General features: G+C 44.3%; 1 protein-coding gene across 1 annotated transcript; it reads right to left on the bottom strand.

The window, feature by feature from the left end:
* Positions 1-744: 744 nt before the first annotated feature.
* On the bottom strand, positions 745-22,838 carry LOC112215026 (EF-hand calcium-binding domain-containing protein 6-like). Its single transcript, XM_042297792.1, is given in 21 exon segments — positions 745-867; positions 974-1,123; positions 3,893-4,079; positions 4,240-4,375; positions 4,418-4,427; positions 4,878-5,150; positions 5,555-5,625; positions 5,628-5,688; positions 5,815-6,000; positions 6,274-6,359; positions 10,765-10,856; positions 10,974-11,053; positions 11,412-11,588; positions 13,494-13,565; positions 17,235-17,414; positions 18,650-18,836; positions 20,077-20,203; positions 21,161-21,279; positions 21,856-21,938; positions 21,940-21,990; positions 22,770-22,838. Coding segments are annotated over 21 exon segments (2,520 nt in total).
* Positions 22,839-24,689: the final 1,851 nt, after the last annotated feature.

Below are 24,689 nucleotides of genomic sequence, written 5' to 3'. Positions count from 1 at the left end.
CCCTTGTTCAAATAATTACAGCAGTAATCCCGGAGGAGATGGGGTAATTTATTTGCGGATGGTTTTTCGCTTTACACCATTAATACAGTACCTTTCATATGGACTCCCATCTCCTCTCTCTCTTTATTTTCCTTCTATCCATCCCTCTCTCTCTCTCTTTGTCTATCTTTCCATGGTCTTACACTCCATCTCCATTGCCCCCTTCCGTTTCTCGCTCTCTCCATCTTTCTGTAGATTATTTAAATAATGATATCTCTCTCTCTCTCTCTCTCTGGGTTCTGTCTTGCAACGGTGATGCCGTCTATCTCATGAATGACAAATGCCCTCTCCTCCTTGTCATCCATTTCATTTCCCGTTAGATGAGAACAAAGACAGTCCCCTGCGTGTAGCAGCATCCGTATATCATCCAAAAGCACTTTATTTGGTTGGGTTTGGTTTGGAAAGCAATCAGTATCATAAAGTCATACAGCAGAGATAAATCTGTATGCTAGAGGGAGAAAAAGCTGTAGATATGCCAGGGGAAGATTTTGGGAGAAAACCCTCAACAATATATTTTTGATAATACATCGCTTTATATGTTTTAATTTATATGACATGATTTTGTAATAATTCTGTGTATCCCTCCTTCACTCAGTGGTGCAGTAACATTATAGCGATCAATATGGACGGATTTATCAGTGATCACTAGCTAAACCTTCACAGGAGCCTACAGTAGGGCCATAGTTAGATGGCAGAGGTTAGAGTTCAGTGTAGGAAGCCCCGTAGGAAGTCATTGTAGGAGAACTTCCCCGTAGTGTTTTTGTCAAAGAAAGAGGTGAGGTGGAAGAATTCCTCCTCGGATAGGTTCACTCTGAACTGCCTTAGCACCTGTAGAAATACACAATCAGGATTATCTGCTGTGTGTGTGTCTGTGATTGTGTGACATGTTACTAGTCAACAGCTTTTTAAATAACAGTAGATTGTTGGACTATACCTTTCTGAATTCCTTCATGGAGATTTTGCCACTGCGGGTGTGCTCGAAGGTAACAAAGTTTTGCCTCATGGAGCGCCAGAACTGCTGGACCGGGTCATAGAGCCTCAGCATGGCTTCCACACACTGTCTACAGAAAACACCCACACTCATCTGGACCGCAAGGGAACCACAACCAGACCGCATCAGGACCACAAAGGAGCAGAGTTAACAAACACCCAAAGACCATTGCATGGATGTAATCATTCCAATCATATCGCTATTTTGCACACATTAGATTATGAGTTTAACTCAGCAAAGTAGCAGTCTTTATGAACTTGTACTGAAGGACCATTCCAGCATTAAGTACACAAGGGGTCTCTGGTTGCCTGGCTACCCAGACTCCTTGCTCTGGCCAAACACTACGCCACGCCCACGGACGTTAGTTTCCTCTCCAAATCTGAGTCTGGATCTGAGTACCTCCCCGACTCTTCACCGAATGCAAACACATTCTGGGCTGTCTGATTGGAACACACATGGGTACAGTTTGATTGGTTAGAGAAGATCCTCGTCGCCACAAACGACTTGAATGATGGCAGTCTCAGACTAAAGTATGCGGCGGACGACAGAGCAGCAGCAGAATCATTTAGTGTGAGTCGTCAGGCTAGGTCTCTGATTTATCACACAGATGGTTGGTTTGGTTAGTAGATAATGAGGGATACAATTGTGAACCAAAGCCAGTACGAGAGGGGGTTTGGATGGTTTGCAGCTCGCAGGTTGCCAGACAAGCTCTCACCCACTCTGGTGAGGCTTGGGGCCCTGCTTAATGCTAATGTTTAGTAGCCCATTGGGCGGGGATCTTCTCCAACCTGGCCACCCGCGTGTCATTTTTATAAGCTTTTATTAACATACCTCATTGTGCCAAAAGCAAACAAATCACCAAACTTGACAAATATGGTTGTCAAGGAGACAGCAGAGAGCCCGAGGGTGGGAGAGGTCCCCACTGAGCGTACACAATCTGGAAACCCACCACCACCGCCCCCTCGTTTTACTTTACATAGCCACTCCCCGGACACCGTCCCCAGAAAAAGTGACAGTTAATGAGCCAACAACGGACCAGAGAGAGAGAAAAGAGTAGTATGACAAAAGAGGTATATAAAATATCTGTTTTCTCTCTCTCCCCAAATACTAATTTACCACAGTTCCTGCAGTAAAAACATTTATGTTCATACAGCACCGTGTTGACAGTAAGTTAAACTGGGGTGTACAATACCGGTGTAGTAGGGATAGGTAGTTAAACAGTGTAAACAATACCGGTGTAGTAGGGATAGGTAGTTAAACAGGGGTAAACAGTACTGGTGTAGTAGGGATAGGTAGTTAAACAGTGTAAACAATACCGGTGTAGTAGGGATAGGTAAACAGTGTAAACAATACCGGTGAGTAGGGATAGGTAGTTAAACAGGGTAAACAATGGTGTAGTAGGGATAGGTAGTTAAACAGTGTAAACAGGGTAGTTAAACAGGGGTAAACAGTACTGGTGTAGTAGGGATAGGTAGTTAAACAGGGTAAACAGTACTGGTGTAGTAGGGATAGGTAGTTAAACAGGGTAAACAGTACTGGTGTAGTAGGGATAGGTAGTTAAACAGTGTAAACAATACCGGTGTAGTAGGGATAGGTAGTTAAACAGTGTAAACAATACCGGTGTAGTAGGGATAGGTAGTTAAACAGGGTAAACAATACCGGTGTAGTAGGGATAGGTAGTTAAACAGGGTAAACAGTACTGGTGTAGTAGGGATAGGTAGTTAAACAGGGGTAAACAGTACTGGTGTAGTAGGGATAGGTAGTTAAACAGTGTAAACAATACCGGTGTAGTAGGGATAGGTAGTTAAACAGTGTAAACAATACCGGTGTAGTAGGGATAGGTAGTTAAACAGGGTAAACAATACCGGTGTAGTAGGGATAGGTAGTTAAACAGGGTAAACAATACCGGTGTAGTAGGGATAGGTAGTTAAACAGGGTAAACAGTACTGGTGTAGTAGGGATAGGTAGTTAAACAGGGGTAAACAATACCGGTGTAGTGGGGAGAGGTAGTTAAACAGGGTAAACAATACCGGTGTAGTAGGGATAGGTAGTTAAACAGGGGTAAACAGTGCCGGTGTAGTAGGGAGAGGTAGTTAAACGGGGTAAACAATATCGGTGTAGTAGGGAGAGGTAGTTAAACAGGGTAAACAGTACTGGTGTAGTAGGGAGAGGTAGTTAAACGGGGTAAACAATACCGGTGTAGTAGGGAGAGGTAGTTAAACAGGGTAAACAATACCGGTGTAGTAGGGATAGGTAGTTAAACAGGGTAAACAGTACCGGTGTAGTAGGGAGAGGTAGTTAAACGGGGTAAACAATACCGGTGTAGTAGGGATAGGTAGTTAAACAGGGGTAAACAGTACTGGTGTAGTAGGGAGAGGTAGTTAAACAGTGTAAACAATACCGATGTAGTAGGGATAGGTAGTTAAACAGGGGTAAACAATACCGGTGTAGTAGGGATAGGTAGTTAAACAGGGGTGTACAGTACCGGTGTAGTAGGGATAGGTAGTTAAACAGTGGTGTACAGTACCGGTGTAGTGGGGAGAGGTAGTTAAACAGGGGTGTACAGTACCGGTGTAGGAGGGATAGGTAGTTAAACAGTGTAAACAATACCGGTGTAGTAGGGAGAGGTAGTTAAACAGGGGTGTACAGTACTGGTGTAGTAGGGAGAGGTAGTTAAACAGGGGTGTACAGTACTGGTGTAGTAGGGAGAGGTAGTTAAACAGGGGTGTACAGTACTGGTGTAGTAGGGAGAGGTAGTTAAACAGGGGTGTACAGTACTGGTGTAGTAGGGAGAGGTAGTTAAACAGGGGTGTACAGTACCGGTGTAGTAGGGAGAGGTAGTTAAACAGGGGTGTACAGTACCGGTGTAGTGGGGAGAGGTAGTTTGGGCCGCTCAAAGGGCTGTCTGACCGCTGGCGGTTCGAGGTTGAGGAGGAAGTGACGTAGGAAGTCAGGATATGACATGCGCCCACTGTCCCTCATGTCGAATTTTATGGCCAGCCGATCTAGCTCCTTCTGGGTCACACTGACGTTGAGGCCTTGGAGGATATATGTGACACGCACACATACACACACTCAGCCAGGTACAATCCAACAATCATATTGTTTTGAGGTGGATTGTGAATTGAAGTTACATAAAATAATTATTGACTGGGGATAGCGAATCAGGTACTGGGCTGTACGTATATCACTCTGTGATTGGTTGTTTACCCAGGAAGCAGTTTGTGCTGATCTCTCTGTCTCTGTCTTCTTCCCTGCACCTCTGGATGTCCCTCCAGCAGTGCTGTACCTCCCCCTTCACCCTCCTCTCCACCTCCCCACAGTTCACCAGGGGGCTTTCCCTCTCTTACCCCGCCGTGGACAGACGCCGGGCCCTGCTGGACACACCCACCTCCGACTGGGGAGAGGGGGACAAGGATAGGGGGATTGATAATGTGTGTTACTTTCAGTCCTAGATTAGAAGAGATAAGGTATGTGTATTATGATTTGGATGCCATCCTAGTTAGGTTTGAGTATCACTTCTGGTCATTCCCAGAAGCATACAGAACTAACCCTAACTAGGAAGGCTTCTATAAAGCACCTTTTTTAATTGTTTTATTTAACCTTTATTTAACTAGGCAAGTCAGTTAAGAACAAATTTACAATGATGGCCTAGGAACAGTGTGTTAACTGCCTCGTTCAGGGGCAGAACGAGAGATTTTGACCTTGTCAGCTCAGGCATTTGATCTAGCAACCTTTCGGTTACTGGCCCAACGCTCTAACCACTAGGCTACCTGCCTAGTGGACTATCAAATACAAAGATGGAGATAGATATGTAAACTGATAAGCATCATGTATAGAGAGATACCTTTGAGCGTTGGAGGTTGAGGCCTGTAGTCTTTGGCCTCTGTAGAGCTGGTGGGGAAGATGACATATCTATGGGGCCAGGGGATGGTGGTGATGGTGACATCATATCTATGAGCCCAGGGGATGATGGTGATGCGGATTTCAGGGGACAGATGTCCTCTGGGTCTGTGGTCTTGTCCCTTATCGCAACAGTTCCCCTGGCGTGCTTCAGGAACTCCCTGTACTCCAGATCCCCCAGCACATTCACTGGCAGCTTCTCCCACACCCTCTCGAACTGAGGAGAGAGAGGAATTACACGTTTAGTACACACACACATCATACCCCACATTTTCAAACTGATATTCACACATACACACACCCTGTCATTTACACACAAGCTTAATGAACTTCACGGATGGCTAACGTTCTCAATAAGTAGTCAATAATTATCAACACATACAAATTTGTTTTGGATTGCAATAATTAAAAACTAAGGAGAACTTGGCAATGCATCAAAAGTGTAAAAAGCTCATTTACACACACGCATGTATGCCTATTCCTGTTGTTTCTGCATGACAACCCATTGATAGAGTAGAATTGAATTGTGCCAAGTAATTTTTTTTGTAAGAGCTTAAATAAATAAAAAATGTAAGAAGCTATACTGTATGAGCCTACTGAGACCAAACCCTGTCAGTTTACCTGGTCAAAGGTGAGCCTCATGAAATGGCGGTCACACATCATTCTGAAGTCCTCTTTGGAGATGGTGTCATGACCAGCTCCTTGGTGATGTTGTACAGGCAGGCGGAGACAACTTTCTCACTGACCCACTCTGTCTAACCAATCCTCAGGGGTCTGCACACACACACACATAAAAACAGATGCATAATGCACATGCTAAGGCCTACGTATAAACAGAGTACGGACCCCCCTCACACACATACGCAGACCCAAACACACACGTTCAGGTTGAACTGGTTGAGGAAGTCTCTCCAGTACACCGTGTGGTACTCCCAGTTCAGATTCATTCTGTCGAGCAGGAATCTGAACTGGGGGTCCGAGAGGCGGGCACAGAAATGGCCCAGCACCCGCCGGAACTCCAAAGGGGTGACCGCCCCGTTCCCACTCCTGTCTAAGGCAGAGAAGGCCTGAGAGACCAGACGGAGAGACAGGTAAGTAGGAGTAGGTGTGGCTGACCAGACGAGAGCATGTCTGAGCTTACGCAAGTAGAAAGGACCTTCCTCAGTCTTAATACATATTAAAAAGCACAGTTAATTTGTTACAATTTAAATAGTTTATTACTGTAAGTAGCTAAAACAAATTGACGTTAACTGTATATGTTGTTGATGTTTTACAGTGTAAGAGGCCTTCACAATGAGAGCCAGGGAAGAAGAGGGATAGAGTGTCGGGAGAGGCCTAACCTTGTGGAGTATATCCATCGATGCAGTGACCAGTTCCCGTATCCTACCAGCAGCTCTCCCAGGACAGAGCCACACCAGACTCTCGGCTGGATCAGGGGATCCACAGGGCCTAGGGGGGTGCTCTCACCCTTTCCCTGTCCCGTGGTCAAATGCCTTCAGGAAGTTCACATAATGCAACTTCCTGTCCTCACTGTCCATTGGAACCTCGAGTCTAAAATATAGAGGAGGCAGAAGTGTCTAAGTATTCAGCAGATACTAATATCAGTTCAGCATCATTTCAACAGTACTCAACATCAGTTCAACAGTACTCAACATCAGTTCAACAGTACTCAACATCAGTTGAACAATACTCAACATCAGTTCAACAGTACTCAACATCAATTCAACATCAGTTCAACATCAGTTCAACAGTACTCAACATCAGTTCAACAGTACTCAACATCAGTTCAACATCAGTTCAACAGTTCTCAACATCAGTTCAACAGTACTCAACATCAATTCAACATCAGTTCAACATCAGTTCAACAGTACTCAACATCAGTTCAACAGTACTCAACATCAGTTCAACATCAGTTCAACAGTTCTCAACATCAGTTCAAAAGTTCTCAACATCAGTTGAACAGTACTCAATATCAATTCAACATCAGTTCAACAGTACTCAACACAAGTTCAACATCAATTCAACATCAGTTCAACATCAGTTCAACAGTACTCAACATCAGTTCAACATCAGTTCAACAGTACTCAACATCAGTTCAACATCAGTTCAACAGTACTCAACATCAGTTTAGCAGTACTTAACATCAGTTCAACAGTACACAACATCAGTTCAACATCAGTCCAACAATACTCAACATAAGTTCAACATCTCTTCAACAGTATTCAACATCAATAAATGTGTCTGCTTCCTGGAAAAAAACTAAACTTTTCAGGGAATGAAAAAGGGTTTATTTTCAGATCTACAGTGGCAAGAAAAACTATGTGAACCCTCTGGTTACCTGGATTTCTGCATAAATTGGTCATAACATTTGATCTGATCTTCATCTAAGTCACAACAATAGACAGACACAGTCTGCTTAAACTAATAACACACAAACAATTATATGTTTTCATGTCTTTATTGAACACACCGTGTAAACATTCACAGTGTAGGGTGGAAAAAGCATGTGAACCCTTTTTAATAACAGGTTGATCCTCCTTTGGCAGCAATAACCTCAACCAAATGTTTTCTGTAGTTGCAGATCAGACCTGCACAACGGTCAGGAGGAATTTTCGACCATTCATCTTTACAAAACTGTTTCAGTTGAACAATATTCTTAAGATGTCTGGTGTGAACCGCTCTCAAGGTCATGCCACAGCATTTTAAATCGGGTTGAGGACTCTGACTGGGCCACTCCAGAAGGCGTATTTTCTTCTTTTGAAGCCATTCTGTTGTTGATTTACTTCTGTGTTTTGGGTCGTTGTCATGTTGCATCACCCAACTTCTGTTGAGCTTCAATTGGAGGACAGATAGCCTTACATTCTCCTGCAAAATGTCTTGATGAACTTGGGAATTCATTTTCCTGTCAATGATAGCAAGCTGTCCAGGCCGTGAGGCAGCAAAGCAGCCCCAAACCACGATGTTCCTCCACCATACTTTACAGTTGGGATGAGGCTTTGATGTTGGTGTGCTATGCCATTTTTTCTCCACACATAGTGTTTTGTGTTCCTTCCAAATAACTCAACTTTAGTTTCATCTGTCCACAGAATTTTTGCCAGAAGCGCGGTGGAACATCCAGATGCTCTTTTGCGAACTTCAGATGTGCAGCAATGTTTTATTTGGACAGCAGTGGCTTCTTCCGTGACGTCCTCCCATGAACACCATTCTTGTTTAGTGTTTAAAGTATTGTAGACTCGCCAACAGAGATGTTAGCATGTTCCAGAGATTTCTGTAAGTCATTAGCTGGCACTCTAGGATTCTTCTTAGCCACATTGAGCATTCTGCACTGTGCTCTTGCAGTCATCTTTGCAGGATGGCCACTCCTAGGGAGAGTCCTGAACTTTCTCCATTTATAGACAATTTGTCTTACTGTGTACTGATGAACATCAAGGTTTTTAGATATACTTTTGTAACCCTTTCCAGCTTTATGCAAGTCAACAATTCTTAATCTTAGGTCTTCTGAGATCTCTTTTGTTCGAGGCATGGTTCACATCAGGCAATGCTTCTTGTGAATAATTAACTCACATTTTGTGAGTGTTTTTAAATGGGCAAGGCAGCTCTATCCAACATCTCCAATCTTGTCTCATTGATTGGACTCCAGGTTAGCTGACTCCTGACTCCAATTAGCTTTTGGAAAAGTCATTAGCCTAGGGGTTCACATACTTTTTTCCAACTTACACTGGGAATGTTTAAATTATGTATTCAATATAGACAAGAAAAATACAATAATTTGTGTGTTATTAGTTTAAGCACTAAGATGAAGATCAGACTAAGATGAAGATCAGATCAAATTTTCTGACAAATTTATGCAGAAATCCAGGTAATTCCAAAGGGTTCACATACTTTTTCTTGCCACTGTAGTTCACAAGTGTCACGTCCTGACCTTAGTTATTTTTTATGTCTCTATTTTGGTTTGGTCAGGGCGTGAGTTGGGGTGGGCAGTCTATGTTTTTCATTCTATGTTTTGTTCTGTGTGTTGTATTTCTATGTGTTTGGCCTGGTATGCTTCCCAATCAGAGGCAGCTGTCAATCGTTGTCTCTGATTGAGAACCATACTTAGGTAGCCTGTTCCCACCTGTGTTTGTGGGTAGTTGTTTCCTGTCTTTGTATTCTGTACCAGACATAACTGTTTCGTTCATGCTCTTTCGTTGTTTTTTTGTCATTCAGTGTTCAGTTTATTTAATTAAGATGAACACGTACCACGCTGCACCTTGGTCCTCACCTTCTTCCACCAATGGCCGTTACAGAACTACCCACCACCAAAGGACCAAGCAGCGTGGAGAAGAAGACTGGACATGGGAACAGGCAGAGGCAGCAGGAGAAGGGAACCGGAGATACAAGGGAACCGGAGATACGAGGGAACACGGCTGGCAAGGAAGCCCAAGAGGCAGCCCCAAAAAAATTGTTGGGGAGGCACAGAGTCATGCCAGAGTCAGGTTGGAGACCTGAGCCCATTCCCCGTGCTTACCGTGGCGATCATGGGACTGGTCAGGCCCCGGGCTATGGGGTGAAATTGGAGGTGAGCAAAGGAAGCGAAGCCGAGACTGTGAAGGAGTTGATGGGGAGATTGGAGGAGAGAGCAATGAGAGAGCTGCTGTGTTGGTACATGAGGCACGACATCCGCCCGACGGAGCGTGTCGGCAATTTGATGTCACCTGAGTCAGCTCTCCATACTCGTCCTGAGGTCCGTGCTAGCCGTCTGGTGAAGACTGTGCCAGCCCCACGCACCAGGCCTCCTGTGCACCTCTCTAGCTCTGCACGTCCTGTGCCAGCTCGGCGCTACAGCTCTCCAATACATGATCTGAGCCCGGTGCGCTACATTCCAGCTCCCCGTATCGGCCGGGCTAGAGTGGGCATCGAGCCAGGAAGGATGATGCCGGCTCAGTGCATCTGGTCTCCAGTGCGTCTCCTCGGCCCGGGTTATACGGCACCAGCACTACGCACGGTGTCCCCGGTTCGCCAGCACAGCCCAGCATTCTATGTTTTTCATTCTGTTTTGTTCCGTGTGTTGTATTTCTATGTGTTTGGCCTGGTATGGTTCCCAATCAGAGGCATCTGTCAATCGTTGATTGAGAACCATACTTAGGTAGCCTGTTCCCACCTGTGTTTGTGGGTGGTTGTTTTCTGTCTTTGTATTCTGTACCAGACAGAACTGTTTCGGTTTCGTTCATTCTCTTTTGTTGTTTTTTGTCGTTCAGTTTATTTAATTAAGATGAAAACGTACCATGCTGCACCTTGGTCATCACCTTCTTCAACCCACGACAGCCGTTACAACAAGACATTACTTTTATTAGTCCTAGAGTCATGAAACGTACACATAACAAATTGTGTGCTATTATTTTGTTAAAATAACATTGGCAAAAAATTAGATTCAAGATTTTTCCAGGACGACGACGAAGATAGATTTATTATAACCCAGTCTGATCATTGTTAAGGTGTGTTAGCTATATGAAGGAAGGGAGAGGTCTTTACAATGAGTGAGTTATGTATGTAGGTGTTGGGTGAGCTGGTGTCTGTGTAGGGCACAGTTGTATCTCTGGAGCAGACTTTGTAGGTCCTCCACCCTGACTAGGCCCTCTCTCTTCTTATCCAGATGGTTCAGAGCACTGCTCAACCCCTCACAGTTACCCTGCCCCACACGCCTGGATGGTCAACTAAACAGCACACACATAGAGTTATTATTGATCAGTTCTTTGGCCAAAGCTCAGACGGATGCTTAACTCTAGAAGCGTATTTCATTGAATTAAATTTGTAATTGCACTAATTAATTTAGTTAATCACTCTCCACTCACTCAACGTAGCCCCTGCAGGGAGACCATGTATGGGGGTGGTGTCTGCATCCTTCCTCACATGTCCCACCTCCTTTGGATCCACGCCCAGCTCTCTAGGAACGCAGCACAGGCGAGGTAGCCACGCCCTTTTCCATCATACCTGTCAGTGGAACAGTGTTTGGACAAATCACAGCTCCGCATTGATATTGTTGAATGATTTACTGGCCCACAGTTCCTCTAACTCATCAGGACTGATGGGGAGGTCGTAGGTAAAGAAGAGACTCCTGAGGTCCTTCTTGAAGACCAGACCCTGACCATCTTCATCAAAGCGACAAATCACCCGGAGGAGGTAAGATCATCTATAATGGGGTTCCTCTCACATGTTGACATACACATTATCCTCTTTGAGACTTGAGCTTCAGGGTAGAGGTACGAGTTAAACCAGACTGACCTTTGACATAGCAGTCCATCTGTGGCGTGCATTGGACACTAGGTGGTCATGCAGTTGGTCTGGCCTGTTTGAACCGCATCAAGAACACACACAGGAACATCTCCGCTACATTTACATATGAATCCCGTCTAACCTCACACACACACTTCCCACAAGACCCTACTCACCCATTGGCTGGCTTGAAATTCTGCCTGCGGATCTTGCCGCTGGATTAAACGAGGGTGAAGAACTCTGGGTAGTTGAGGTTGGCTCCAGGCTGCAGGCCCAGCAGCTGCAGCAGGCGCTGGTACTCCTTAGTGACCAGGCCCAGACTGTCATACAGCTCTCTGAAGTCATGCCTGTCCACCACGCTGTCACAGTTCTGATCCATCACACGGAACGCTGACAGGATGTCCTGATTGGACAGAGAAGATGATGATGGCATGGTGATTGGTTGTGTATATTGAGTACACTTAAAACTCCTTTTTCAACCGCTCCACAAATTTCTTGTTAACAAACTATAGTTTTGGCAAGTCGGCAAATCTACTTTGGGCATGACACAAGTAATTTTTCCAACAATTGTTTACAGACAGATTATTTCACATATAATTCACTGTATCACAATTCCAGGGGGTCAGAAGTTTACATACACTAAGATGACTATGCCTTTAAACAGCTTGGAAAATTCCAGGAAATGACGTCATGGCTTTAGAAGCTTCTGATAGGCTAATTGACATAATCTGAGTCAAATGGAGGTGTACCTGTGGATGTATTTCAAGGCCTACCTTCAAACTCAGTGCCTCTTTGCTTGACATCATGGGAAAATCTAAATAAATAATCCAAGACCTCCGAAAAACAATTGTAGACCTCCACAAATCTGGTTCATCCTTGGGAGCAATTTCCAAAGGCCTGAAGGTATCACGTTCATCTGTACAAACAATAGTACGCAAGTATAAACACCATGGGACCACGCAACCGTCATACCACTCAGGAAGGAGATGCGTTCTGTCTCCTAGAGAAGAACGTACTTTGGTGCGAACGGTGCAAATCAATCCCGGAACAACAGCAAAGGACCTTGTGAAGATGCTGGAGGAAACAGGTACAAAAGTATCTATATCCACAGTAAAACAAGTCCTATATCGACAACCTGAAAGGCCGCTCAGCAAGGAAGAAGCCACTGCTCAAAAACTGCCATGAAAAGGCCAGACTACGGTTTGCAACTGCAAATGGGGACAAAGATCTTACTTTTTGGAGAAATGTCCTCCGGTCTGATTGAAACAAAAATAGAACTGTATGGCCATAATGGCCATCGTAATGTTTGGAGGAAAAAGTGGGAAGAATGCCATCCCAACCGTGAAGCACGGGGGTGGCAGCATCATGTTTTGGGGGTGCTTTGCTGCAGGAGGGACTGGTGCAAGTCACAAAATAGAAGGCTTTATGAGGTAGGAAAATTATCTGGATATATTGAAGCAACATCTCAAGATATCTGTCAGGAAGTTAAAGCTTGGACGCAAATGGGTCTTCCAAATGGACAATGACCCCAAGCATACTTCCAAAGTTGTGGCAAAAATGGCTTAAGGACAACAAAGTCAAGGTATTGGAGTGGCCATCACAAAGCCCTAACCTCAATCCTATAGAACATTTGTGGGCATAACTGAAAAAGCGTTTGCTAGCAAGGCCTACAAACCTGACTCAGTTACACCAGCTCTGTCAGGAGGAATGGGCCAAAATTCACCCAACTTATTGTGGGAAGCTTGTGGAAGGCTGAAAAGTTTGACCCAAGTTAAACCATTTAAAGGCAATACACTCAATTAGTATTTGGTAGCATGTAAACTTCTGACCCACTAGGAATGTGATGAAAGAAATAAAAGCTGAAAGAAATAATTCTCTCTACTATTATTCTGACATTTCACATTCTTAAAATAAAGTGGTGATCCTAACTGACCTAAGATAGGGAATTTTTACTAGGTTTAAATGTCAGGAATTGTGAAAAACTGAGCTAAAATGTATTTGGCTGAGGTGTTTGTAAACTTCTGACTTCAAATGTATGTATGGAACATGTATATTATTTTGCTAAACATTTTCTTCTCTGGCATTGTATTATGCATTCTTCTTCAACTGACTTTGCAGCGCTGCAGATATAACATAGAAAGGAAAATCATCTGTGAGGGTTAGTAGCCCAACCCCTCGTCATCTTATCCTGTCAGTACTAGGTGTTTGTGTGTGCAGTATAGAATGTGTATATTGATCAAAACAATTGATCCCAGAGCTAATGGAGTGTGGAGTTGTGTAGTGGGCGTGGACGGTTCCTCTCTCTCACCCCGTGGATGTTCTCGATCCTCTTTTTGATCACACTGAGGCAGTCCTGCGCTGTCAGGAGGCGTGGCTTAGCCTGCAGGTTACCACGATTACCCCCCCAAAAAAAAAAAAAAAAAAAAAACAGTGTAAGGGCCTGTTTTGGTAAAGATGGAGTTTTGGCCTGCCTAGTAAATTAGTTAATAGGCCAATTAGAAAGATAGTTTTCAGGTTTCCCCTCCCCACTCCCAGACAATCATAGCAAAGTTTTTGCTTGAGAAATTGCTATTTGCTAAGAAACTGCACTGAAAAAAAGTATAAAGGCAGCATGCCACAATTTCAAAGGTTTTACTGAGTTACAGTTTAATACAAGGAAATCTGTCCATTTAAATCAATTCATTAGTGTCACGTGTGCTCACTCTCCGGCCTCGAGTTCACCAGGCTGCTCGTTATAACGCACACCTGTCACCATCGTTACACGCACCTGAGCGTCGTCAGACTCACCTGGACTCCATCACTTCCCTGATTACCTTCCCTATATATGTCACTCCCTTTGGTTCTTTCCCCAGGTGTCATTGTTTCTGTTTCATGTCTGTGCATTGTTCGAGGTTCTTGTTTTGTATTATGGTCTGTTTATTTTATTAAAACACTCACTCCAGGAACTTGCTTCCCGACTCTCAGCGCACATTGTTACATTTAGGCCCTAATCTATGGATTTCAGACACCTTTAAAAAATAAAAAGTAGCAGCGTGGATCAGAAAACCAGTCAGTATCTGGTATAACCACCATGTGTTTCATGCAGAGCGACACATCTCCATCGCATAGAGTTGATTAGGCTGTTGATTGTGGCCTGTGGAATGCTGTCCCACTCCTCTTCAATGGCTGTGCAACGTTGCTGGATTTTGGCGGGTCCTGGAACATGCTGTCGCGTCAATCCAGAGCATCCCAAACATGATCAATCAGTGATATGTTTGGTGAGCATGTTGGCCAATCCATTTTCAGCTTCCAGGAATTGTGTACAGATCCTTGCGACATGGGGCATTATCATGCGGCGGATGAATGGCACGACAATGGGCCTCATGATCTCCTCACGGTATCTCTGTGCATTCAAATTGCCATTGATAAAATGCATTTCAGTTTGTTGTCTGTAACTTATGCCTGTCCATACCATAACCCCTACCGCCATCATGGGGCACTCTGTTCACAATGTTGACATTAGCAAACCTCTCGCCCGCATGATGCCATCTGCCCGGTACAGTTTAAACTCTTCATCCATGAAGAGTACACTTCTCCAGCGTGTCAGTGGCCATCAAAGGTGAGCATTTGCCCACTGAATTTGGTTACTGCAGTCAGGTCAAGACCCTGGTGAGGATGACAAGCATGCAGATGAGCTTCCCTGACATGGTTTGTGCAGTTTGTGCATAAATCCTTCGGTTGTGAAAACCCACAGTTTCATCAGCTGTCCGGGTTTTTGGTCTCAGATTATCCTGCAGGTGAAGAAGCCGAATGTGGAGGTCCTGGGCTGGCATGGTCACACGTGGTCTGCGGTTGTGAGGCCAGTTGAATATATTGCCAAATTCTCTAAAATCTACACAATATATTTTATGAAATTTTAAGTTTGGCCTTTACTACTATACCCCATTAAAAACACAATAAATAACACATTAATAAATGGAGAAAAAAAACTGTCAAATAATAAATAAAGTGAAGTGTCGGTCATATATCTTCGAGATATAAGGAAGCTCAGGACATTTTTGGACACATATTTAACCTCTTATTTTTGTTGGCACAAAACTACTTTCATACCTCTATTCGTTTGTATGGGTTACCTTCAGACAAGTCAAAACGGAGAACTCCTTCGTGTTCGTGAGAGTCTTCCCTTTCTGTAAAGTTGTCATAATAGATTTTTGGGATGTCTCATGGTCTGACAGACACCTCTGGAGCTTGGCCACCTTCCACCGTAGATGCGGAAGGCTGACATAGGCGGCTGCGGTGGATCGAGATCCAGCCCATGCAAAGAACCTGATATCTCTAGCTTAAATTTACGGATATTGATTGGGATTTAAAAAAAATATTGTGTTACTTATATTAAGGCACCCTTGAGTATAATAAGTTATATTCTTCAAGAATCAAGGGGTACATATCATTCATTTATAGGTCGGAAAAATGGATGCATCAACAGCAGATTGCCCCTTTAATGTCATCCCTATCGTTATTTTATTGACTTCCAAGAATTCCACTTGGCATGTCAAATGTTAATGTTCCCAGTTTCAAAAGGAAAAAAGGAAGAATGTCAGGCACAAAATTAATAACGGAGGCTAACCTCTTATATTTATTGATAAGGTTAAAGGATTCTTTTCAGTTTTGTTGGCTTTTTGTGTAAAATATGCAATTGCATGTTATTTACTGGTTGTTGTAATGCAATCTCAGTGTCTGAAATTACATCAACAAATTAGAATTTTGTTATAGTTTCCACTCAGATAAGGCATTTGTGTTTTTTTCACACAGAAAAAGAACCCCTCGCAACTGCCGACGTCGGTAGTACTTTAACTGCCTGACCCATTTTACATCTAAATAGGATCTGGGTACTTTTTTCTCTCCAAATCCTTTAAAACACAAATGTTGCACTTTGTAAACATGGCTAAGTTTAGGTCCTGATTCTGTTTAATGTAAAAAATAAAATATATATATATATATATATATTAAATCAAATTAGAGTGGTGCCCTGCTGCTTCCATTCTGCTTCCAAAGCTCATAATTACCCCAAACAGTCAGCAATAAGAGGGATTCTGCTTCTCTCTCCTCTCCTCTGTACTAATGAGAGATGGAGAGCTTCTCTAAAACTCTATTTATAATCCCAATGAGCTCTCCAATGATTCATGTGCTAACAGAGGCATCATTCTACAGGAGTCAGGGGGGGTAGCCTTTGATCGCCGTGGGTGGGGTGCTGGTTGGGGAGGGGCTGAGGATTTCTGAGGGGTTTTCAAGTGGAATGACCCTCTCTTTAACTCCCCTTGCTAGGACACTAATTTAGAGAACAGTCTGAGTCTCTTGACCATGGCAGGTTAAGAGTCACACTCGACTCGTACCACCATACTTAGCCAGGAAAGCCGAACAGGACATTTTTCCGTCTTTGAAACCAAGCGATATAGGTTGAGCTTGCTTACTGTCACGACTTCCGTCGAAGTCGGTTCCTCTCCTTGTTCGTTCGGCGGTCGACGTCACCGGTCGTCTAGCCATCGCCGATCCACCTTTCATTTTCCATTTGTTTTGTCTTGTTTTCCCACACACCTGGTTTACATTCCCTCATTACCTGACGTGTATATAACCCTCTGTTCCCCCCATGTCTGTGTGTGGAATTGTTTGTTGTAAAGTGTATGTGCACTTCAGACTGGTTTGCGACGGGTTATTTCAACCCATATTTTGTTGTTCTGGGTGCAGTTGGTTTTGCCTCATTAAACTGCTCCGGTTATTACCCAGTTCTGCTCTCCTGCGCCTGACTTCCCTGCAAACAGTTACACACCTCTTACAACTACATTTGGTCAAGGTGCATGTCTTGTACAAAGGTGTCGGAAAATATACTGTACAATGACTGTATGGTGATATAATCTTCATAAAAAGAAACTGTGGCTCACATAAAGGACCACTAAGGTCAAGGCCCTGAGAGCTTGACAGTTTTCTACTTCTTATTTAGTTCCAAGCAGAGCTCAAGTACAGCAGGGGTCAAGTAGAGGTCCAGTATACACGACTGTCTTGACCTTCTGACCTTCTTTTGATCTCTCAACGACAGCATTCCGTCTGAGCTACTGGCCGTTGCCCAGATATGGTTGTCGAGGGTAACGTGTCTGTGGTCCAGCCTCTCTTTCAGCGTCCTGAACATAATGTTCTCCACCGTGCGAACCCTTGGACCTCCCCCCCCACAGTGGTGCTGGGGGAACGCACTGGCCTGTTGTTCACCAAGGCATTCTGGGATTGGGAGTTCAGTCTGTTGGTGGCAGAAATGTAGTACATTTTGCGTTGGAACAAAAAACACTTCCTCTCTAACGCCTCTATTACTTAACTTTACCATTTGTTATTATGGACCCCCTGTCTCTGTCTGATCACCTTTCTCTCCCTCTCTTTCTCTCCATCTGTCACTTTCTCCCTTCTATATCTCTCTGCCTCTGTTCTCCGTACCTGTCAGAGCCCTTGCGGGGGTAGTGTATAGTGCCTGTCTGTGTCTCTCCTGTAGGCAGGCCCAGGGCCCTGAGGAACTGTCTGTACTTGACCCTGCATGACCCTGGGTCTAAACCGGCCTCACACAGCCAGGAGTACACAGGACACCAACACAACATATCACCTCTAGAGCCGGCTCTGAAAGAATAACAAAGTAATGAATTGTGTTAACATTTTTAAAAGGATGTTTAGATTTTTAATATGTCATCTTCAAAATGTATGGAATTTCAATTTTATATATATATATTTTTAAATAAACCGATAGAGTTGTCGATCCATCAGTTCAAATTGTAATCAGTAGTTTTTATGTTTTTATCATTTTTGGAGGACGTAAAGTCCTGTTGAAGTGTGTGTGTGTGTGTGTGTGTGTGTGTGTGAGAGGGGCAGGCCATAACATTGTATGATCCTTCAGGTCTTCATGGCGAACAGAGCCTGTCGAGGGTCACAGTCCCCTACAACCTCCAGCATGGATCACTCAGCTTATCAGGCAGCAAGCCCTTCACCTGCGGACACACACACCTCAATACACACCCCAATACATGCCCCAATACACACCTCAACACCCCCCCCAATATACACCATAATACACACCACACAACACACCTCAACACACACCCCAATACACACCATAATACACACCACACTACACACCTCAACACACACCCTAATACACCCCACAATAGACACCTCAATACACACAACACAACAGAGAGGAACTGTATATGTCTATGTTTCATTACTCAATATACTAAAATGGGTGAAAACAGAAGAAAAAAAATTCTGTGCTATGTTGTGTTTTGCATTTTTTTTTACGGTAGTCCATGTGTCTGCTGCCGTGGATGCCTTTTCAATCCACTGTGGATACTGAGTCTCATTCAACTCCCTCTGCTCCTCCTTAGTAAACAGACACACACATGAACATGTGCCAACACATCAACACACACACACACACTGAACGTCCTGTACCTGAGCCGCATCCTCCATGATCTCCTCCTTCCATCCTCCAGTAGGGGTGTGTAGTATCTCCCTCCCCGGGGCAGAGTGCACCTTCCTGGGGTTGAGCAGCTTCAGGCTGGGCTGGGTAATGACCCCAGTGTGCTCTGGGTCCAGCAGGATCAGGAGCTCTCTGACCTGGGCTGGGCTCAGATGGGGCCTGGGGGCCCCTCAGGTTATACTGGGGGACTTCCAAAGCCTGACCAAGGTCTGCCGTGGTGATCTTCCCTATCCTACACGGTAGAGACATGAGCCCTCTTTGAGCTCTCTTCCTCATTTAGGATATAGGTGTAGGAGTTGCCTTTACATTTGTGCTTGAAGCCCCAGTTTTGAATAGTGAAGTGTTTTTGTGTAAAATAGTTAGGTAACATTAGTTGCTATTCGTTGGTGTTGAAAAGTGATCTTCATACATTAGCAGCCAGAGGCTTGTGTAAAAGTGTTGTTTTACCATTAGCCAGCCGTCTGTTGCCCTTGTGTCATTTTAAACAGTTAGCAGCTTTATACTGGTTGGTGAATCACACAGACACACTGTGCATCAGCGTACGTCCTCCCAGCCTAACACAACTTCTCCCCAGAGTCTGTCTAAAACACATGCAGGCTGGCTTCCAACCTGCCTGTCTGGAAAAGCAAATTATTGGCGGGCGGTGTGTGTTTGATCTAGTACCCACAGAATTGATTATTAAAACAGTTGATGTGGGGGGGGATTTTGTTCTTTCTTTAGTGCCATAAAAGGAGGAGTTTCTGATGGATATGTTTTGATTTCATATCTGGGATAGGCTTCACACACGCTCAAACTTGGACACAAATGATTGTTTCCTGTATAGCTGTAGCCCATCAACATCAAACATCGCTGTGAATTAATCTAAGATATATTCTCCACTAAAGTTTAGTGTCACTATCACGTTTCATACAGCTGATGTGGACTGATTTGAACATCTCGAGATGGAACTTGAGGCATGATGATGTTGATGTCGGACATGGTTGTCAAGGGAACATATGGTGACTGAGTGAGTAACTAGTGGCCATATGTAACTCCGTTTCTGGACATCAATAGTGGCTGCTAATGGTCTGCCTATCTGTAATCTGCTGAAGTAATGTGTTTATCCAAATATTTTACGCTGTGCTCCTGTCCCTTGTTTCCACTCCTTAGTGAGGACTTGTCTCTTACCCTGTCCAACTGTTTTGAAGGCTCTCTTCAGTATGGGGTAGAACTATACTGAAAGCAGTGAAGGATTGGAACAAAGGAAGTGGAAGTGCATCCCTGCTAGACTCAGGCACCTCTCCTGGGGGATGTGGAGTGGGAATTTCAAATACTCTCTTGTGGACAGACCACGTAAACACAATCGAGCATCTGACCAAATAATGTTCTGGGTTAACCGAGATTCAAATGTGAAAGTCACCAGCAGGGAATTGGTAACAGGCTCTGGAAGGTGCTGAGGCTCATGGGAAACAGGAAGGTGCTGAGCATGGCCCTCGGGTCTTCCTGTGACACCAGTCCAGAGTGGGTGACATCAAACGCTTGCAGTGCTCGTCACACTACAGTACAGCTCACACACAACTGACACACACACACACACACACTTTACGTTGGGGAGTAAACGCACAACACTAATAACAGGAAGTGACTCAACGCTGTGGTTGCCGTGGGGATCACCCCCATATGATGTGCAGTACTACACTGCTGCTGCCTTCCCACAAATTAGTCATGATTAACACACTAACTCAGGAGCAGATTTTTCTGGGCAAACATTTTAATGAGAAGTGTTCCCTCTGTCGCGACGCATACTAGCGCGCCACTTAGAGCCAATTTCCCCTCTCTGTCTCATCTAAGAGGATAACGCACGGAACAGGGCCAGATGGTGACATACAAACAGAATCAATAAAACACACACAACTGCGCACACATACACAAGCAGGAGCGTACAAACACATGCATGCACGCACACACACACACTGTCTTAGCTTAAACCAATCAGGATAGATGGTATCCTCCCAATCATATCATGTGATGCTTTCACTTTTCAACAGTGACCTTGATAAGATCTTTTAGCAGTTGGCCAAATGTTTAGCTAGTGGATAATCTCTGTTTGTTGGACAATTGTCTCCACTGAATTGGCCACAATACATTATCATGGCGCCATCAAAGTTGACTATTCTACCTTTTTTTCAGGAAGAACGGCTGCAGCTTGTCTTGGGGCAGGCCTTGGATCTCCTGTGTATCTCCTGTTGCATTCTGGGACACTGCTCTGTTCCTTTGTTTTGTCATGTCTGTAGGACTAATTCCTTGCCAGCTGTAAAACACACAATGTTGTCAGTCATGTCCAAGACATATTGAAGTGTTCGGATGTAGCTTAATGGTTGAAACTCTGTGTATATTTGCCTGCGGGTCTGTGTGTCTTAACAGCTATTTAAGTGCCTTATGAACTGATTGTAGTCATTTGAGTTATTATGCCCTCTTATCATACAATAAGACTCCTACGTTACCTAGCTTTGGAGGCTCCGGGACAAACTTCCTGTACTTGATAGATTCCAGGCCCAGCTTCTCCAGGAACACTTTGTAGGACATTGTTGCCATGTCGTTAGGGCTTTAGTGGGTCCACAGTCTGCAGTGGAGAGGAGATGAAATCATAGTCCGTTTTATTGGGAAAGTAAACCGAAGATCAGAATAGGAAATGAGAGATAGAGGGGCAACACTCACGTGAGATATGTGCTGAAAATAAACAGAGCGAGAGAGAGAGAGAGAGGGTGAGGAAAAGACGGAGATAGAGATAGTGTGTGTGTGTGTGTGTGAGCGAGCGAGAGAGAGGGACAGAGAGAAAGCTGGAGGAAGATTTTTTTCTTTAAAGGAGAGAGGGTGAGACAAAGTGAGAGAGAGCTTCCTGAGTACTGAAACCAATTAAAGCCATGTTAAATGAACCTGTCACACAGAATCCTCTAGAGCCACATCACTAAAAGCTGGGTGACGTTTCTGGAGTGGATTTGACTGCAGGGCCCAAAGTTTTAAAAGTCAATTAGCTCTCTCGCAATGAAAAGACAAAGGACTGACCACAAGTTAGCATTACTTATCATGTCCTATCCAAAAGATTACTTCTGACCGTAGGGAGTACAGGAAATAGTTGGATCCATCATCCATGATGGGTGTGTGTGCATGCTTGTATGTACTGGACCCTCTCTCCCACCTCTGGTAGTCTCTCTGTGACAAGGGGAAGCAGGAGTTCTCCAGTATCCTGCACAGCTCGTGTTGCTGGACATGTCCGTCTCGGGTTGTAGTCAAACAGACGAAAGGCCCGGATTACATTCTTCAGGTTCCCAATCTGCAGAGTTTCAAAACCATAAAAACAACTCAGAAGTGTTTGTGTGAACTCCTAAACTCTGTCAGCGGCTCTCTGACTTTCATCAGCACAAGCAATGGTATTGACCCCTCTTATTCGGAAGCTTTGATCTGCTGATGCAGAGCGGAGCAGAGTGTGCTCTGTTCCCCAAAGCACTGTGTTGGGGTGAGAGGGGAGGGTGTAAACACAAGTACTGCAGACTTCTGAGAGACAGTGAGGGAGCAGAGGGGAAGGGGAGAGATGTTAGAGGGATGAGGGCTGAGTCAGAGAGATTACAGAAGGTTTGGGTTTGGAGGCTAGATACAAACTGATTTAAGTCAGACTTATTTTGTGATTGTTAATGGTGGGTACATTGAGTGCTATTTTTGGTTAAATGTTTTCATGAGGGGTTATGGCAGGTAGCTGGGTTTGAGTTTGGGGTACATCTAGAGGGGTTGAGGGGGTACATTTCTGTTTGTAGGTAGCTGTAGGTTACAGGTGGTAAGTGGTAACATTTGTGGGTTGTTATGCAGGTGATATATACATATATATATTTTTTCTTTAAATTTAACCTTAACTAGGCAAGACAGTTAGGAACAAATTATTATTTACAATGACGGCCTAGGAACAGTCGGTTAACTGCCTTGTTCAGGGGCAGAACGACAGATTTTTAATAAGTACAGTATGCTGTACATATACTGTGTATATAGGATGACTAGCCATAAAGTATCTGGTGTGGGGTTAGCTATGGGGAGTGTTCTTTAGAGCCACTGTGTGATCACTCCTTCCTCCATCTTTCCTCGTTCTCCTCCACACCTCAGCTCGTAGCTCGGGGGCACCACGGCAACCATGGAGGAACAGGAACAGATAGATCCTAAATATACCCCCTTGACTCTTGGGTAATCAGAGTTTTTTTTCTGTCGCCCAAAGAGTTCTCTGTCTAATTGCACTCTGATTAGCAGCACTGCCAAACGTGTCCCTGAAAGACAAGCAGGGGAGCCTCCCTCTCCCCACTGGGCTATCACACTGACATTGTCTATACGGCAGTGTGTCGCACATAATACTGTCCCTCCAAATGGAGAAGGTTAGACTGACAGAAAACAAGCTGATAGGACACCCTCAGGGTCGTATTCATTAGGCACCAAATGGAAGAAAATGGACTGAAATAAGGAGGGACTACGTGAGCTTGTCCAATAAAAAACACTTATTCGGTTTTCGTTACAAAACGTTTTTAAATGTTTTCTGTTGGATTCCCTAACAAACCCCAACCACCTTAACTGACCTATAATGATAGAATCATACAGTACTTTAGTGTCTCATCATTCTGTGGATCATAATGAACAATACTGATTCAAGACTCGATTCCAAAGTCGTTTGAGTCCGCCATTTGATTCTCTATCCTCTGTTGTTAACTTCCGAAACAATCTCCCACTGTTAGTAGAATCTAACAACTTCGACAACTATGAAAGCTTTCAGACAAGCATACCAATTACCCCTTGCATTAGGACCAGCTTTCATTCTCTTCTGCTGGAGTCAGGGGAAAGGAAACGCTAGCTATACCGTCGTGTCGTGTTTAAAAAAAGATCAAATGAAACGGAATTTAATAAAGACAGATATATATATATATGATTCCCCCCTCCATCTCTCCATCCCTTCCCCCAAACAAAGTGGATTCTGTGCTAATTAGAAATGTGTTAAAATCACAAAGGAGAAAGAGAGAGGAGAGCTCACACTATTAATGAGCAGGGACACGGGGATATCATCATCCAATCTCCAGCGCTATCTGTCTATCGCTATCTCTCTATCTCCTCTCTCTGCACACATGGGCTACGGCGACTCCCCCTCTCCTCTCTCCTTTTATCTGTCTTTGTTTCTTCCGTTTCTATTCCCTCTCTCGCTTGCCCGCTCTCGCTAACTTTTTGCTTTCTCTTTCTCTGCTTTTCTCGGTCTCTCCTTCTCTTGCTCCGTCTCTCTGTGTCCCTTCCTCTCTCTTGTCTTTCTCGCCTCCCTCGCTTCCATCCCTTTCTTGCCCTCTCTCTCTTATCGCTCTACCTCCATATCTCTCCTCTGTCTAACTCTCCCTTCACCCTCTTCCATCCAAACCTCTCCCTCTCTCCCATCCCTTCCTCCCTCTCTCCCTTGTCTCCCATCGCTGTCCCAGCCAGTGCCAGTTCTCCATTAGGCAGCTGTGTTCAGGTTGGCATGGCTCGGGGCCTGGCATGGTGCCACAGCGAGAGTGTCTTAGCACCCCTCGCCACCCGCCCGCCCGGCCGGCCCTGAGCTCGTTAATTAATGAAAGCTCTGTTGTTTTTGTTTACCGGCCTGTTATATGTTAATCCACCAGGATATCTGTGTGTGTGTGTGTCCTTGTGAGCTGGTTAGAATGAGATGGATAACACAGCCACAGATCTAGTCACTGAAAGGGGCGTTTGGGGATGGGCTACTGATTGTGACTGGCTACATATCATCTCTCTCTCTCTCTCTCTCTTTCCTTGTCTCTGTTTCTCCCTCTTTTTCTCATTTTCTCACTCTTTTTTTTCTCAATTCCCCGTTTCTTACTTTGTCTCACCTCCGGTTATAGTGTATATTTTATACATAAAAAGTGTGAACAAATATTCACACACTACTACTGTGAGTCACTCTGGATAAGAGCGTCTGCTAAATGACTAAAGTAAATGTATATTTCTCTATCTCAAACTGAC

Source organism: Oncorhynchus tshawytscha, linkage group LG15 (genome assembly GCF_018296145.1).
Source record: "Oncorhynchus tshawytscha isolate Ot180627B linkage group LG15, Otsh_v2.0, whole genome shotgun sequence".
Lineage (NCBI taxonomy): Eukaryota > Metazoa > Chordata > Actinopteri > Salmoniformes > Salmonidae > Oncorhynchus > Oncorhynchus tshawytscha.
The sequence above is the reverse complement of the archived record's forward strand: the minus strand, read 5'-3'. Positions and strand labels throughout refer to the sequence as shown.